The 17,877-nt window shown below is 42.9% G+C and overlaps 1 protein-coding gene across 15 annotated transcripts in view; it reads left to right on the forward strand.

The window, feature by feature from the left end:
• The window catches only part of Ogdh (oxoglutarate dehydrogenase), a 67,457-nt gene that overhangs the window by 16,976 nt on the left and 32,604 nt on the right, over window positions 1–17,877 (forward strand). For 4 of the 15 annotated variants that reach the window (XM_039092222.2, XM_063273396.1, XM_063273393.1 and 1 more), the window contains exons 3-5: window positions 3,029–3,220; window positions 6,626–6,716; window positions 13,631–13,675. In XM_039092222.2, the coding sequence (XP_038948150.1) occupies window positions 3,029–3,220; window positions 6,626–6,716; window positions 13,631–13,675 (328 nt within the window). Of the gene's footprint in view, window positions 1–3,028; window positions 3,221–6,625; window positions 6,717–6,838; window positions 6,942–13,630; window positions 13,676–17,877 lie in introns of all 15 variants that reach the window. The other 11 variants (XM_039092218.2, XM_063273392.1, XM_039092219.2 and 8 more) reach the window with 3 other exon arrangements.

The raw sequence follows: 17,877 nt of genomic DNA on the forward strand, positions 1-17,877 counted from the left end.
CAAGAGGGTAAGAACTTCAAAGCCATCGTTGGCTGTGTAGCAAGTTTAAGACCACCTGAGACACATGAGACCTTGTCAGAAAATAAAAGAAGAAATCATTCTTGGCATTTAGTTTAGTAGTAGAGAGCCTGCTTTGTATGCGAGGCCCTGGGTTTGATTCCTCAGCCCTGCAGGCTGCTATGAAGGTAAGAAGATGGTTTGGGCTGTACTGCTCTTCACGGGCCAATTGCTGACAGGGTTGGACTAAGTAAGCCAGCTTCTGTGGCTTGTTTAGAGTGATAGAGCCTTCCCGAAGGTCTATATAGAAAGAGCTGCTTGTTGTTAGTTCATGCAGTGCTGGGTGGGAGAGGGTTGGATTATCTCCTGCCCAGTTTGCTGCTACATTGGGAAGGCTTTTACTGAAGGCCTGTGTAGGCCAGGGAGAGCTATCTAATGATTTCTTGGACTGTGTATTATGAGGATGGGCCACTAAACCATGTGGTCCATGGTCATCTCTTCTTTTAGAACGAGGATAGACACCCCCATGTGCTGTCATTGATCACCTCTGCTTCTAGCACAAGGATGGACAATTGAGGTTCTCTGGTCACCTCTGCTTCTAGCACAAGCACCTATAGCCAGGTATGCAGTCCTTATTAATGTCTGCTTCCGGAAGAAGAATAGACAGCCAAAGTATGCTGTCATTGGCCATTTCTGCTTCCTTTTTTTTTTTTTTTTCCGGAGCTAGGGACAGAACCCAGGGCCTTGCACTTACTAGGCAAGCGCTCTACCACTGAGCTAAATCCCCAACCCCTAGGCCATTTCTGCTTCCAAGACTAGGGATCTTGGTTGGACCTGCTGGAAAGGCTCCACGCAGTCAGAAGCACCTGGGGATTTCCATCGAGTTCTTGTATAGTCACCCTTTAGATGCCTCATGTAGAGCCTGACAGGGTCTGAGTGGGATGCTAACAGTCCTCTGTTCCATTCCCCTCTACCACCTCAGTAGAAATTTTGTTTTCTCTCACATTAGAGAAAGAGCCAGAGTGAATTTTGGTGGAAGCCAAATTGATAGAGGAAGATTGAGATCCTGGTTTTGAGAAATTTACATCCTGAAATTGCAAATACTTGATAAGCTCCTTTGAAAGGAAAGTTGTAATTCTTATGATGTTACACACAATCAGCTTAGTGTGAATGTTTCTGTAATAAGGTTTCATGGTGGGGATCTGAAGATAACATCAGACCTCTCTTCCCCATTGAGTTCCCAGTAATTAATTAACCAGAAAGCTTATAATTGTTATAAAAATTTTCATTGGAGTATAGTTTATAGAGTACAGATGTCATTTTAAAGTACAGTCTTTACCATATTCATAAGGCTGTGCAGTCATATTCCCAGTGTTTAATGTTTGCTTGTTAGGTGTCGAGAGAAGGTTTTACTGTGGAGCCTTAGTTTACCTTAAACTCACTCTGTAGACCAGGCTGGCTTCTAACTCACAGAGACCACCTTGCCTCCGCCTCTGCAGTGCAAGAATTAAAGGTGTGCACCACCACGCCCGGCCCAAATGGCTGTGGTGTTTTGTTTTGATTGTTTTCTTTCCTTTTTAAAGATGTATTTATTTTTATATGCATTGGTGTTTGTGTGCATGTACATCTGTGAGGATGCCAGATCCCCTGGAACTGGAGTTGCAGACAATTGTGAGCTGCCATGGGGGTGCTGAGAGCTGAACCCAGGACCTCTGGGAGAGCAGTCAGTGCTCTTAACTGCTGAGCCATCTCTCCAGCCCCCTTAAAAATTGTTTCAATGAATACCAAAGGAATATGTTCTTACTGTGGCATTTCAGAAAACCTTTCATAAATATTTTAGAATGAGAGACTATCCTGCTCAGTAAGAGTAAGGCTTTTGTGTAGCTGCAGAGCCTCCTGGTTTATATACCAAGAATTTATAGATAGATTCATAAATCAGATGTACCTGGTTATCATTATGAAAGAGCTAAGTCTACAAAACCCAGATGACCAAATTGGGTGGGGTAGGTAGGAGGGTCAGTGGCAGATCACTTGCCTAGCATGTTTAGGGCCTGGGGTTTGATTTCTAGCATGAGAAAACAATTACTTTATTAAGTCATCTTTACCAGTTGCCCCAGGCACAGACAGAATCCCTTTGATAGGCAGACATCCCCACACCATGAAAACATCTGGGAATGTCTCTGCAGAGATTGCAGGAAGGCAGCACAGAAGTCCAATAGAATAGTCTCATTGCAGAGGAGGCAGTGTCTGAGCTTTCAGAGGTGCGCTATGGTAGCATGAGCCTGTAACCCCAGCACGGGGAAGACGGAAACAAGCGGATCTTGAATTCAAAGCCAAATAGTAACTCCCATAGTCAGAGACTTCCCTCAAACTCACCCCGAAAAAAAAACTTGTCTTTTAACAATTTTTTTTTTCTTTTTCTTTTTCTTTTTTTCGGAGCTGGAGACCGAACCCAGGGCCTTGCGCTTGCTAGGCAAGCGCTCTACCACTGAGCTAAATCCCCAACCCCAACAATTTATTTTTTTCTCCATGAAATAAGTCTTCATCTCTGTCTCTAAACTTGTAAGGGGCTAATGAGATGGCTTAGCAGTTAGGAGCACTCAGAGGCCTTAGTTTGGTTGCCAACTCCACATTGGGCAATGAATAACTACCTGGAACTACATTTCTAGGACATTCAGTACCCTTCCTGGCTTCCACAGGCACATACATGGTATACATACAGGTAAGCAAGCATGCACATATACACAGAAATACAAATAGGCAAAAATTTAAATATATAAAATATATAATATATTAAATATAATTATAAAATATATAAAAATGTATATATCTTTAAATATTTTAAAATTTACATCTTGTGTAAGGTGGATTAAGTAATAATATATAATTTTCAATACAAAATGCAGGATAGATTATTGAAATCTAAATAAAAATAGGAATGTAAGGATATGGCAATGTTGCCTTCTTGCAGAGGACAGTTGTATATGACATTTAAGGAAGACTCAGGTAACTGTGCTTTTTTTGTCTTTAGTCATGGGACATTTTTTTCCGAAACACCAATGCTGGAGCCCCACCGGGCACTGCCTACCAGAGCCCCCTTTCCCTGAGTCGAAGCTCCCTGGCTACCATGGCTCATGCACAGTCCCTGGTGGAAGCACAGCCTAACGTCGACAAGCTCGTGGAGGACCACTTGGCGGTGCAGTCTCTCATCAGGGCGTATCAGGTGAGCAGGGTTGTGAACCTCTTATGGAATACAGTGTCCCCTGGCCCTCTCTGGGTGTGCATTGTCTTACTTCTCTTCCGAGTCCAGCTGTTTCCTCTTTGCTTCGATCTTAGTGAGGCTAAATCAAGTACAAGAAAACAGAAGCAAGACGCCTAGTTGAGCAAATCTTCAGGTTTAATGTCTGTCTCATAGCCCAAGGCAAGGCAGGATATCCGCAGGCATGGAAAGTGAGGTGCTCACAGCTGATGAGAGGGCAGTGCTGTGGGTGGATCGATGTCCCATCGCAGTTAACAATTGAATAGTGTGCAAAAGTAAATCCACACAGTTTAGAGACAGAAGCCAGAGGGTGGAGAAGAGGAACTGAGTCTGCAAAATGCGGGTGAAATGAGGAGGTCATACCTAAATTCTGCCAGTAAGCAGCCAGCCTCACACATATGGGCAGCAGGACTGACTGGGCTTTTCCTTGTCCTTCCTGTATCCAAGCACAATAAGCAAAGATCTTCCTCATGCCCACTTCTGTTGGGAAGCCAGAATTGAGACATTAAAATAGACATAAGGAGGAAAAGTACAGAAAAACAAGCCAAGCAGCTTCCTTCTAGAAGCTCCAGTGGGAGTGAGTTCAGGCCCCACAGCCTATTCTAGAATGGATGCTGGAGCAGCAGCAGCCCAGGAGCTTGCCTTGAGCTCTTGCTTCTGCCTCATGCTTCAGTTCCCTGTGGTGGTTGCTCAGGACCATCCTGGGTCCTCAGTCTACTTCCTGCCATGCTCTCCCTTGAGGACTCTTCTTGGGACATGTGTGCTTACATGGGAAGAAGTACAGAATGCTGTAAATACTGTAGTCCTGACTACATCCTTCATACAGTTGGCTACAGTAACATTTTGAATTTGGTTCTCCGGTGACTTCTCAGCACTTGCTGATCTCATATTGCTAGCAAGAACTTGTGACAGAAATATCTAGAACTTAAAAAAAAAAAACAAACAGGGGCTCGAGACCCCATATGTATAACAATGCCAAGCAACCAGAGCTTCCAGGGACTAAGCCACTACCTAAAGACTATACATGGACTGACCCTGGACTCTGACCCCATAGGTAGCAATGAATATCCTAGTAAGAGCACCAGTGGAAGGGGAAGCCCTGGGTCCTGCTAAGACTGAACCCCCAGTGAACTAGATTGTTGGGGGGAGGGCAGCAATGGGGGGAGGATGGGGAGGGGAGCACCCATAAAGAAGGGGAGGGGGGAGGGGGATGTTTGCCCAGAAACCGGGAAAGGGAATAGTACTGGAAATGTATACAAGAAATACTCAAGTTAATTAAAAAAAAAAAAAACAAAGGAAAACACCTGAAGGAATTTTCTGAGCATGGTGACTGACACACACTTTTAATCCCAGCACTTGAGAACCAAAGGCAGGTGGGTGGATCTCTGAGTTTCAAGTCAGCCTGATCTACAGAGTGAGTTCTGGGCCAACCAAGGCTAAATAGTAGACTCTGTCTTAAAACTAATTACATATTTAAAAAATTGAAAAATGAATAGGATTTCCCCACAGTATCCTGCTGTTGTAGTAAATATTTAATCCCAATTTGGGGTTTCTACCCTGCCTTTGATCATTCTGTTCCCAGAAGAAAAACATAAAACCTTTACATTTATGATAAGACTTTAAAGCACTAGAGCTGGGCAGATGTCTACCCTCTAAGCTAGTAGTCCACCTCCCTATCAATAGCCCCAAGCTACATCTGCCCTGTTCTGCCTGGGCCACTGCAGCCCAGGCCCTGTGGCCATGTTTTCACCATTCACTTACCCCAAGGAGTCTTCTCCTCGCTCCACCTTGTCCTCTCTTCATGGTCCCTGCCTCAACCAACTCTCCCCATCTCTCCTCTGCCCAGCTACAGGCTGTAGGCATTGTTATTGACCCATCAGGGATAAGTTGGGGGAAACTTACATAGCATCACTGGGTCTAAGTAAGGATCTCCTCATCCCTGAGGCAGCCAGGGCCAGTGTTTGGCATACACAGCAACAGACCAAACCTCATCAGTTTAAATTAAGGAGCAAGGTGTGTGCAGCAGAAGCTGGTAAATGTGAGCATTCACCTATAGGCCTAGACCTTCGGGTGCAGAATTCAATATTATAATACATAGCAACAGAATAAGCTTAACACCCTGTCCATTTCTGTTTTGATGGTGTTGGAGGTTGTGTACAGCACATAGATATAGGTGTGGTTTGTAGGAACTCTACCACTGAGCTAGTTCCCATCCTCTGATTTTTAATTTTGTATTATTTTATGCGTCTGGATATTTTGTGTACATGTATATATGTGCACCACATGTGCCTGGTGCCCATAGAGACCAGAAGAGAGCATTGGGTCCTCTGGACCTAGAGGTACAGGTGGTTGTCTGCCCCCATGTAGGTGCTGGGAATGGAACCTGGGTCGTATGGAAACTCTTTAAGTGCTGAGCAACCTCTCTAGGCCCATCTCCTGTGTTTCTAAATTCAAATCAATTGCTTTTTAATCCATGCAGTAGTCATTAGGCTGTAACCCTTACTCCTTCACACACAAAAATAGACAGATAATGTAATAATAATATATTGTAAGCAGACCTTCTAATAAGATGGTGCCTTGTTTATACCCTTTTGAGTCATAGCCTAAGCTTTCATTTCCCTCCTCAGGGAAGTAATTGTCTTCATACTGGAGTAACAATTCTCCCAGCATATCTCATTTCTATTGATCTAGAAAACCTGTAAGGATCCCAGGATCACTTTTCAAATATCCAAGTTTATTATAACTTGAGAAATTTGTTCATCTTTTTATCCTTATAAAAGAGCAGTTATACGCTGTGTGTGTGTGCGTGTGTGTGTGTGTGTGTGTGTGTGTGTGTGTGTGTGTGTGTGTGTGTATCATACTGGGAATTGAAGCAATGGCTTTGCTCTCCATGGAGCTTGAGCTGCACGTACCCTTAGCTCTCTTTATGCTGAGACAAACTCTAACTAAGTTGCCCGGGTAGGTCTCAAATTTTTGATTCTTTGCCTCAACCTTGTTTGTAGGTTAGATTATAGGGCTGTGCTACCAGGCCCAACTCATAGTAATGCATTTTAAAATAAACTGTTCTAAACTGTTTTAAAAAAAAACAAATTCTGGGGCTGGAGAGATGGCTCAGAAGTCAAGAGCCATCTTGACTGCACTTCCAGAGGTCCTGAGTTCAATTCCCAGCAACCACGTGGTGGCTCACAGCCATCTGTAATGAGATCTGATGCCCTCTTCTGGTGTGTACTCATGTAGTCAATAATTCTGTTGTATGGGTTCATTGAGCTATGTTCCTGTCTAAGAAAGATTTGTATGAATTATAAGTCTTTTACCCCTCCCCACAGCTCATTGGATCTGCTTAATGACTTGCTTGTGTTATTATTCCAGGTCAGGGGTCACCAAATTGCAAAACTTGATCCTCTCGGAATTAGTTGTGTAAATTTTGATGATGCTCCGGTAACTGTTTCTTCAAACGTGGGTGAGAATTAATATGTAAATGCTAATTTTAATGTAATTTTACTTTTTTTTTGCCCCTTCCCTCTTTTTTTTCTCCTGTCCTTTTGTGTGTGTCCTTCCCTCTCATCGTTGGCCCACTCATAGATACGAGGGCACCATGTAGCACAGCTGGACCCCCTGGGGATTTTGGATGCTGATCTGGACTCCTCCGTGCCCGCTGACATTATCTCATCCACAGACAAACTTGGTGAGGGTCTGCGAGCAGTCAGCTGCGCTGCTTGAGCTCCTCTCGCTGTGCACAGCCTGTGCTAGCCAGGACATCCAGACAGGAGGGAAAGACTCTTAAGTTTCCTTTGTTCTGATCACTTGAAATTCAGCAGTAATATAGTCTTAGTATATTTAAAGATAATATTTATCTCAATTTTCAGCCAGATTGTTTTAAGTCTCAATCTGGACAATTTTTTTTCAAAGGAAGGTTCTGTGGTACCGAGAAAACCTGGCCAACTGCTTCAGACAGTAGCTCTTCTGACTCCAGCTTTTCACATCCTGCACAACACTGCCTTTCACAAGGCCACTGATGAGCCTTGCAAGGCTGCTGTTGTCGAGACTGTCCTGTTCTGGAGTTTGGTGGGGCCTGGTGGGGCTAGAGGGTGTTCATATTCCAAAGGAACCAGTTCCAGAGCAAGGTGTGCTATCTGGGTCTCCTGATTTGTAAAAGCTGGTGATCACACTGAGGAAACTTTGGGAGACGTTCCCTACAGCGTCAGGAGACCAGGGCCTTGGGGAGGTGCATGTGTGGAGAATTGGGGTTTTGTCACTGTTGCCAGAAGATATGCCACCCTGTACCTGCTCCTCCCTGTGAGGTGAATCGGCATTGCAGTGCTCACTGAAGCTGCTTCAAGTTAATTTGCTATGTCACCATGCTGCTAACCTGTACTAAAGAAACAACGATGTGACTAATTACGAAATGACCAGAGTGCTCACAGCAGGCACCTTGCATGCTAATGAATCGATGATCACCAACTTGCTAATACTCTTGGGAAGAAGGTAAAATTAGTGTCCTTGAAGGCACTTTGAGGAATAGTTTCTGGGGCGTTGCGCACACCCTGTGGTCTTCCAGGCATTGGTGAGTTGTAACCAAGGATTTGGATATTAATCAGCTACAGTTAGACAGTGGACATTATTGATGTTGGAATTGGCATTTACAGCTTATAAATTGTTCTTTCATTTTCAAAAACACTCATAGATATTACAGGATTTCCTCTATATTATATACCCTTTTAGCAGACTTGGGAAATATGTAGAAAAATAAACATTTTCTTTTTCTTGGTAATCTACACAAAAAACTTGTATTCTCAAAAGGTATAAGGTGGTATTGGGCCAGTCACTCAGTGACTAAGAACGCTTGCAGTACAAGCATGAGGACCTAAGTACAGCTCTGTGTAAAGCCACATGCAAGGCCACATGAGCATGCGATGCCAGCACTGTAAAGAGATTACTGGGGTTTTGTTGTTAGCCTAGCTGCAGGTTAAGTGAAAGACCCCATCTCGAGGAAATAAGGCAGAGATACCCAATGACCTACTGTGTACACACACACACACATTGAGTGAACGAGGGAGGGGGTGGAGAGACCTCTCCCACCAGCAAACAAGCATGAGAAGAACTTGTTTATGGTAAACTCCAAAACAGAAAGTTATCCTTATTGGATAAGAGGAATTCTAACTTCAATGGCTTGCGTTAAGGAAGAAATTATGAGCCAGGAACCATGGACAAAGACCAACTACTTGAGGCTAGCCAGATGGCTTGGCAGGTGCTTTGTGCCAAGCCTGACAGCCTGAGTCTGGTCTCTGGAGCCCGCGTGGTGGAAGAAGCACTACTACTTCGAGTACTGCTCTGACCTCGTAGTGTGTACACACAGACAGACAGACAGACAGACGGACACCCATGCTGGCATTTAGATGACAGACAGACAGACAAGTAAATGTAAAGACAGTCTAACTTCTGTCTACCTAGTGTTGGAATCAGATTCAGGATCGGGGTGTACTTCCAAAGTCTGTCTCCTTCCAAGTGCTGGCATTAAAGGTTTATGTCACTGTGCTCTGGATGTTCAAATAGTTTTCAGAACCCAGCAAAACACTTACATGTATTTACCACCTTATTATAAAGGCTATTTTAAGAATGTAAATAATCAGTCAGGTGAAGAGAAGCTGAGGGCAAGTCTGGAAGTGTCTCAGGTACTCTGTAGCATGGATTTGGAGTACACCACCATCTTGGCATGTAGACAAGATTCTGTTCAGCTGTCACATGTTTCACAGTACATAGCCTGCAGTACACTATCCTTGTGGGTTTCTGTGTAGACTTTATTGCACGGGTGTGATCAAAGCAAGGACCGGCATGCTAAAATGCAGTTGGATACCAGGGACTTAATGCTTACATTTTCTTGGCATTTCTTCCTCTCAGGCATAGGGCAGGAACCTTCTGAAATGAGGCCTGAACTGCGATCAGAGGGTAGATCAAAGATGTTATGGTCAATTGTGATAGGAAGACTGGGGAAGATTAAGGATCTTTATGTTCTTCTACCTTGAGAAAGAGGAACTCTGTATCTGTGGCTTAACTTGGGCAGAAAGTTATGAGTCAGGAACCATGGACAAAAACATAAATATAAAATATCATGGGAGGAAAGTAGAGGAACTCCTCTGAATCTGACCAAATAGGGCCAAATTCTGGATGTAGACTTGGGTTTGAGTTCACCCTTGCTCTGGGATTCAGTGATGAAAATTTTGTGCTCATACGACTGGTCTCTTTGCATGGTTTCTAGGTGTTCTTAGTACCTTCTCCCTCTGTGTCATCCTTCCACTAAGTGGGAATCCCAAGACTCTTCACTCTTCTGTTTGTATCCTATCAGTTCAGTGACTACTCTGAACCTTCTCCTGTAGGGTCCTCTTCATGAGCTTGGTTCAGAGTGAGCCACTGACTGTGGACTTCTTACCCCACTTGTAAACAGAAGCACTCTAGGAGCCTCCTCTGAGGAGCACCCCCCATAGCAGTCAGGCTAGAGACCACAAGGGCTAGTTTTCCATTGATAATAAAAAATTGTACTAGAGAGAAGCAGAGGAAAAACTGGCCCTTCTCTCTACCCTTGGAACCTGCATTAAAACGTAGCTCTATCTGTGCATTAAATAATTGGGGGCCTTCAGGCTACCCCCCCCTCAGACTTCTAGGTCAAGGCAAGCTTAGCAGTCCTTGAAGAGTTAAAAACCTAAAGGAATTCCAATAGAGTCCAGCTCCTAAGTCTCTATTCTAGTAGTCTGCCCTGCCTTTCTCCCCTCCCCCCGCACCCCAACACCCTCCTTGGGGCTTAGCTTCATATCCACTTTTTCATGTCCTCAGTGTTGTTGTGCTTCTGTGAGGATCATAGTTGAAGACTTTATAAATCATAAAGCTCAAGTGCATAGAAATAGCTCAGCGCTCTCTGAGATCCTCTTCACAACTCCCTGTGACAGGAGCATGTGGATAAGCTAAGATTCAGGGGTGAGAAAAGGACATTTGATGTTGTGTGGTGTGTTTGTTTTTAAGATAGGGTCTCATATCACCCAAGCAGGCATAGGACTTGCTCTGTAGTCCAGGCTGGCATCGAACTCCTGAGTTTTCTTGTTTTCATCTCCCAGGTTCTGAAATTACAGAGATGTACCACCTGATCCTGTAAGTTTTATTTATTTTAATGAGTAAAATTATAAACCCCTAAGCAGATCTTACACTCTCTGTATAGTCATGGCTGGTCTGAAACTTACGGTTTTCCTGCCTGGGTTTTGCAAGTGTTGGGTTAATGCAGCCCTTTGCCACCATGATCACCTTCCTCCTAAAGTCCATCCATCAAATTCAGGGCCTCTAGTAAGCAGGGCAGATACTCTACCATTTAGCTACATCCCATCTCTGATACTCTGAATTTTAAATAATGTGACATAAAGATATTTGTAAGTTAAAAAGGTGTCAGTTGTTAGATGTGTGAAACTGTAGGAAAAGTAGTTTGAACAACCACCTTTGATGTACATAGGTCTGATAGAAATTTAGACAGCACACAAATCCCAGCATCTCCTTTTTCTTGAAATACTAACTTTGTAATCCCTGACTGGATGACCTTAAGCTAGATACTTAACCTCTGTGTCTCAAGTCTCCTCATCTTTAAGGCAGATGTGCCGATCTCACCTAAGGCTAAGAGTTAAGCTGTGTATAGAGGAGCATGCCTGTATCACGAGCTCTCTGTGTAAGCCAGGGTGATCCTCCTGTCTCTGGGATCCCGCCCGGGCTTTTGTTTGTGAGCCAGCATACCTGGTACCTCTCTCCTTCCTGTCTGTCTCCATGCCTTCCACTTCTCCCCTGACCCCTCAACTAGGCTGGGCTCAGAGGGCCCTGCTGCCTCATCCTCCTGAATAACTAGGACTGGGCTTTTCATTAAGAATTTTGGGTTATATTCCATGGTTGTACTCATGGTGTCTGGACTAGGGATACATTTTTCATGTGTGCAGGGTTGTGGACTTCCCTTTAGGACACATTTCCTGTCCTCCACAGCCATGGTTTGCTCCATGTGTTTTCTGCTTCTGTTGTAGTGCAGGTAAGGCATCCCATGGCCTCCTGGCAGGAAGATCTTTGAGGCTTTCCCTAGATGACTCTAAAGAAGGCTCATGGGTTGAGGTACCAAGGTAGAAACGAGTGTGTATTACAAAATGACTGAGTTGTTATGAGTGGACAGGTCTAGACAGTGCGCCTCCATCATTGTCGTCCTTTGGAGATAGACAGCTTAGCCAGAAGCCGTCAGCCCGCAGGGCTGGCTGCAGCAGGGCTGGCTGCACTGTGGCCCTGTTGTTTCGGGCTTTGCATTCTGTGCTAGTCACTTCTTTCTTGCTCAGTTTGCCATGGGGGGGTGGGGGGGTGACATCTTGTTCTCATTATCTTTCGACCTCAGTTTTTCCTTTCAAGTATTGTATCCAAACTAAATTCCTGCTTAAAACTGCCATCGGATGTGACTTGTGTTACGTATTCCATGGTAACTTCTCACACGGACATAATGACTATTTTTCCTAATCTTCCTTAGGTATAATTAAAGAATTCAAATGAACATTTTGTCAACAAATATAAGGAAAATGTGAAAATTCTCAAACATACTGTACGTTTAGTGTTTGTAAATTCTTAATAGTATTAAGATATGAGCTTACATTTAGTTTAAAAGTCAATTTTAATTTCAAAATTATGTCAGAATTTCAGCTACTTAAATGAATGTGCATTTGCCTGTGTGGCATTGCACACAGTATACCAGTGTTTCTGTATCCTCCTGACTTCCTTGCGGCCTTGAGAAGGATGAGCTGGAAACTCAGTGTGAACCCTCAGTTTGTCTAGAGTTTATTTGGTGGTGCAGTCATTCTTACCGCTCAGACTGGTCTCAAAACCATGTACTCAGACGACCTCCTCCATCATTTCAGGTGGCTGCAACTACACCTGTTTGCCACACCTCCTGGTTCTGCAGTTGCTTTCTCATCACAGTTTTGGATTTTACCAGCTTGTTTAGCATTGCCTGCTGTGTAACCTCAGGTAGCTGGAGAGTAGCAGCCGAAAGCTTCCTTAGGTGACTACAGTCAGGTCTCCTGAAGCTGTCTGTATTCAAAGGCCATCAAAGCCGCTAGTGTTCAACAGGGATTTCCTGTGTATGCCTAAGAACTGGTAAATCTATCACATTCACCCCATACGTGTCCTTACCTTCTCCAGTGACAGGTCTACACTAAACGTCATTGCTGAGAAGACCTGAAAGCACTCAGGTACACTGGGACACAGTTGTGCTCTCTATAAATGACAGCATCACTCTTTGGCTGTGTCCTTTGTCTTTGTTTTCAAATTACAAAAGAGATAAAAGTATCAATGTACCCAGTGCCTAGAGAGCAAGCAGTATCCCATATGGTATTCAGATATTTTTAACAAGATGGGCAATTTCAGTTCCCTTTGAGACCTTCCCCTGTGTCTGAGCTCTTCAGGATCAAGTTGCTGACCTGGTCTGTCTGGATTCTAAACTTAAAATGGTCACCCTCACCTTAAGCAGAGCATTGCTGCTTTTGCAAAGAGCTTGGTGCTCAGGTCTTAGATGCATGCCGCTGCTCACTGGGACCTATTCAGTTTGAACCTCTGCTTGAAGGGAAGTAAGTACCTGGCTGCCCTCGTAGGCACACCCTGGCCACGTTCTGGGTGGAGAGTTTTATATACCTGGTAAATGTTTTGAGCTTCCCTAGTGGCCAGGAAAGTTGGGGTAGAAACACCTAAAAGCTCAGAGGTAGAATGCAGTGTAAGGTGTACATAGCTGTGTGTTGTTAAGGATCATAGGGTGTTGGATTCTTCTGTTCCAGTTCTGCCACCTTGCACAGGGAGACTAAAGATCCTCTTACTCTTCCAGCCGACTTCCCTGAATCCAGTTCTAAAGGCCGCCACTTCACATCAGCTCTCTTCACTTTCTCTCCGTCTTCAACCACATAGTGCTCTAGAAGCGCATAAATGACAGTGGCTTCTTAGAGGTTAGGATCAAATGATGCTGCCTGGTGGCTTTCCAGTGTCAGGAAAGTGGCCTTCCTGTCCCTTGGTTTCCCTTATGCCAGCTCTTCTGTAAACATGTCCACATTTATCAGAACAGGTCTCCGCAATTGAACCCCAGATCACAAAACTCATCCTTGTATCCTTTTGTGTGTGTGTGTGTCTGTGTGTCTGTGTGTCTGTGTGTCTGTGTGTGTGTATCTCCATGTCTACCCATCTGTCCATCATCCCTCCATTGGTATTACGGTGTCTGTGTTGCCTATCTCTATGGTGATGGGATAGAATTTTGGTGTTGAGGTTTGAAACTAACTCTCATCTGTCTTTTTCCTTCTGCGCTCACCCATGCTACCCCACTCTGCCTCTCAGATCTTGCAGTTTTCAAGGAGCGACTTCGAATGCTAACAGTAGGAGGTATGAAAATAATGAGCCTTTGACCTTTCTGGAGTTGAGGACTTCATTTGATTAGTATGTGCAACTTTTCCTAGCATGTGATTTTGGGAAAGTTGACACAACATCTATCAGTGTTTTCTGTTTTAAAATATTTTTTTCCCTTTCACTTAGTTATTAACCTAGTAGAACTGTGCCCTGGTGTAGGCTTGTTTCTGCTCATTTTGTGTTCTGAAGAGCATTTCCATCGTATATCCACGTGCTTTACCTCCACTGTGCTGTAAACGTCCATCTGCAGCATTATTCACCCTTAGCTCCTGCAGGAGCCAGCTGGGAGCCTGAGACCGCATTAGCTCTGCATGGTGGCTTGTCCTCTCCTCTCTGTTGTTTGTGGGTTTGCTAGACTCTGGATTCCTTCAGATTCAGCTTCCGGGCCTTTTGAACAAGGTTTCTAAACTGTCCTCTGATTAAAAGAAAACCAGAGTATTAGTAAAAACTTTCTAGGGGTACTTTGTGACCCTTGTTTCTGTGGAGAATGCCCTTGAGGAATCCAGAGTTGAGGTGCTGGGGCCATCTGCCTGCTATCTTCTCTACCTTTGCCTCACTCTCACGGCCAGTTTCTTTCTCTTCAGTCTTCTCTTAAGACATTTTTCTTTCCCTTTGTCTTATTCATAATATCTATGAATTATTAAACTTGCATTTTGAGACAAATGAAGACTCGTGCAGCTGTAAGAATTAATGACTTTCATAACCTTTAATAGTATTCCCAGCAGTATCATGACTGTAGCACACATCACACCAGGGTCAAGCCTCACCCTGCCACAAAGCTTGACGCCTGGGAGCTGCTCTTGTCTTCTTCATTTCTGTGATGTTGTCAGTTATGACTGCTATAGAAATGGGACTTCAGTATTCACATTTTGAGATTGGCTATGTAGAGACACCCCAAGTTGTTAGTGTCTTAATGATGAATGCTATCACATGGTATGGAAATGCAGTTATTTTAAAGGATCTACATGGTAAAGACTTCTGATCTTCTACAAAGCACAAAGATTTTATTTTTGTGATGTACACTTTATTAAACTTTTCATCCTGTTGTGCTTTTGTTGTCAATTTTAACTTTTCCCTTAGCCTTAGGATCCCAGAGTTCTTCCCTCATATATTCCGATTGGCTCAGTGGACTGCACCCATAATCATACCACTGGGAGAGCAAGGCAGGAGCGTTGCTTTAAGTTTGAGACCAGCCTGGGCTATAAATTTTTTTTTCTTTTATTACACTATGTTAAATGAGTCTAGAATACATTTCAAATGTGTTTATATATAAGATCAACGTTTAAATTGAGATTTATTTAAATATTTACTCTGCCTGTAGTCGCTAATTGTTTTGACATTGTTAGCTGGAAAGTCTGTCTTGAGTGAGATTTAGTAGACTCTGGCTGGTGGGTTAGGGCACCTGCAGCCAAGCCTGACGAAGCCGATTTCATTCTTGGGACTCAAATGGTGGAGGAAGAGAGCCTTTGCCTCCACACGCGGGCCTTGGAACATGTGTGCCTCACACACACATGACTATGCATAATAAAGTTATTTTAAGGGGCTGGGGATTTAGCTCAGTGGTAGAGCGCTTACCTAGGAAGCACAAGGCCCTGGGTTCTGTCCCCAGCTCCGAAAAAAAGAACCAAAAAAAAAAAAATTATTTTAAAAGTCATCCGGTCTTATCTGTGTGGATCTACTTTAGACTTCAGATTTTTTTTTTTAGTTGTTCATATCCTCCCACCAATTTCACATTTAGATTATTATGATTATTACGCTTTATTTTTACCATTATTCTGACAATTTTAGAGTCTTTTAGAATAAGTGTTTCTGTCTACATGAAGCCTTATGTTGTTAGGAATTAGGTTAAAGTTACAGGGAAATTGAGAAGTGTCCCTCCATGGTTCATTTCTTCTAAGCTGTAAATTACCTGGAGAATTTACGACATTCCCTTTTTATCTGTTTGATATCTCGAGGGTCTTTAGTGACAGCATGGTTCATTCACAACCTGACTTGTGTTGCCCTTGTCTGTGTACAGATCTTAGAGAAGCAGTCCTTCGTTTCCCTGGGTTTTCGCTGTTTTGTGCTCTTCAACCCTATCAATTTCTGTTCTTTTAGTTTTTATGCCTGTCTGTTGGGTTCTGTTTGTTTTTCCCTCTTAGTCCTAGGGCCGGGGTTAGAAACAGATTATTGATTAAAGCCCTTTTTTGTTTTTGTTTTTTCTGATGTATATATTTTTCTACTTTAAGTACCCCTTTATATTTCCCGCAAGCTTTGATAAATTCAGTGCCCACTCCCACACTTGGTGTTTTGTGTAGTTTTGAATACCTTTAGTTTATTTAGAAGTATTTATTGTTTAGTATCTAGGTATTACTGGTTTCTAATTTGATTCTGTTAGGATCGCAGTCCTTCTACATACGTTTGTTAGTGTTAATGGCCTAGTCTGTCACCTGTCTTCACGTGTGGCCCATGGTCATTTGGAAAGAGTGTTGTTTGTTATTCAATGGAGTGTTCTGTAAACATCAGTTTGGTCTTGTTTGAAGTTTGTTCTCCTAGAGCTAGTAATCTTTTGATTTTTTTTTCTAAGTACTCCAGAGACAGAAGGATTTTGAAATCTTCCAATTTTACCTAGCTAAATTTGTCCATTTCTCCTTTGACTTTCTTATTCATTTTTAGTTTAGATAGTTTGTAGCTTTTTTTTTTTCCCTCAAGACATGGTTTCACTGTGTAGCCCAGGTTGGCTTTGAACTTAGGCTAGCCTCTAAACTTGTAGCAATCCTCCTGCCTTGTCCTCAGTGTTGTGAAGCCAAGCTTTTAATATATTAAATGTATATAAAATCTGCTGCTTGTGCATTTAGAGTTGTTGTCTTCTCAGTATATATATTGACTCTTTTGTCATAATATATCTTTCTGTGCTTCTAATAATGTTTTACTCTGAAGCCTACTTTATCTGACACTGTATTCCCAACTTTGTACTGGCTTGATGTTACATAATATATTTTTCTGATATTTTCCATCTATTCATGTCACAGTATTATAAGTAAGTTTCTTATAAACAGTCATATGCGTAGGTCCTAGTTTTTCTATGGACATTTATTTTGTTAGTTTTTAAAAATCTACTCTGCCAATTCTTTTTATTTAATGTTATTATATTTAGTGTGGCTACTGATATATTAAGAGTAGAAGTATACTATTTTTTTTCTTTTTGTTTTGTTTTATTTTATTTTTTATTATTATTTTTTATTAACTTGAGTATTTCTTATTTACATTTCGAATGATATTCCCTTTCCCGGTTTCCGGGCAAACATCCCCCTAATCCCTCCCCCTCCCCTAGAAGTGTACTATTTTATTCTTTCCTGTTTTTTGTGTTTTTCATTTTGTTATTGGCATTGTTAGTGTCAGCCAGGGCCCTGGAAGCCATAACAAGGTAGGTGCAGAACTCATCCTCAAAAAGGCCAATTAAAGAAAGTAATGGTGAAAAACAGAAAACGATTTATTCAATGTGGTCACACTGGGAAGAGGAGTAAAGTGGTGGCCCGGTGGCCCTCCTGAGACCATCTCTGGGATCCTAACATAAAGTCAGTCTAGGTTTAAGTAGGAGGGTGAGCGCTATGCATAACTCAGAGGCCTGGTCAAGCTGTGTCCATCATCATCTCAGACCTGCTCTCTGACAGGCTGTCAGTCTCCAGGTGACAAGTCACTGCCCAAGCACCAGGCTCCAGCTTTTCCTTTCTCAGGAAGAACTCCTGGGAAATTCCAGTTATCTTGTATAACCAAAGGAGGGTTATAAGTATCATTACAGAGTATCTTTATTCTTGCAAAGCAGTTAAAAGAATTCTGGCTTTTACCTTCTCGTCAACTATAGATCTTTAGAGAAATGTTATGAGAGGCAGGCAGGAGAGGGGCATGTGCAAGCCATGGTACAGATATGGAGACCCAAGGACAACTTAGGATTTACTTCTCTCCACCCACCTTTCCATGCCTTCCGAGAGGTAAACCCAGGTTGTCAGTCCGGTGTGGCAAGTACCCACTGAACAAGCCCCTGGATTTCTAAACTCTTATTTTAAACCCTGTCTTTATGAGCGGTTGTCATGTAGCTCCTTTAGCTGCTCTGTGTATTACATTATGTAGACAGAACTCAGCCAGAGTAGAACACTTACCTCCTTTCATCTCCATTTATAAAGTGTCAGTCGTAGAAA

This window comes from Rattus norvegicus, chromosome 14 (assembly GCF_036323735.1).
Source record: "Rattus norvegicus strain BN/NHsdMcwi chromosome 14, GRCr8, whole genome shotgun sequence".
Lineage (NCBI taxonomy): Eukaryota > Metazoa > Chordata > Mammalia > Rodentia > Muridae > Rattus > Rattus norvegicus.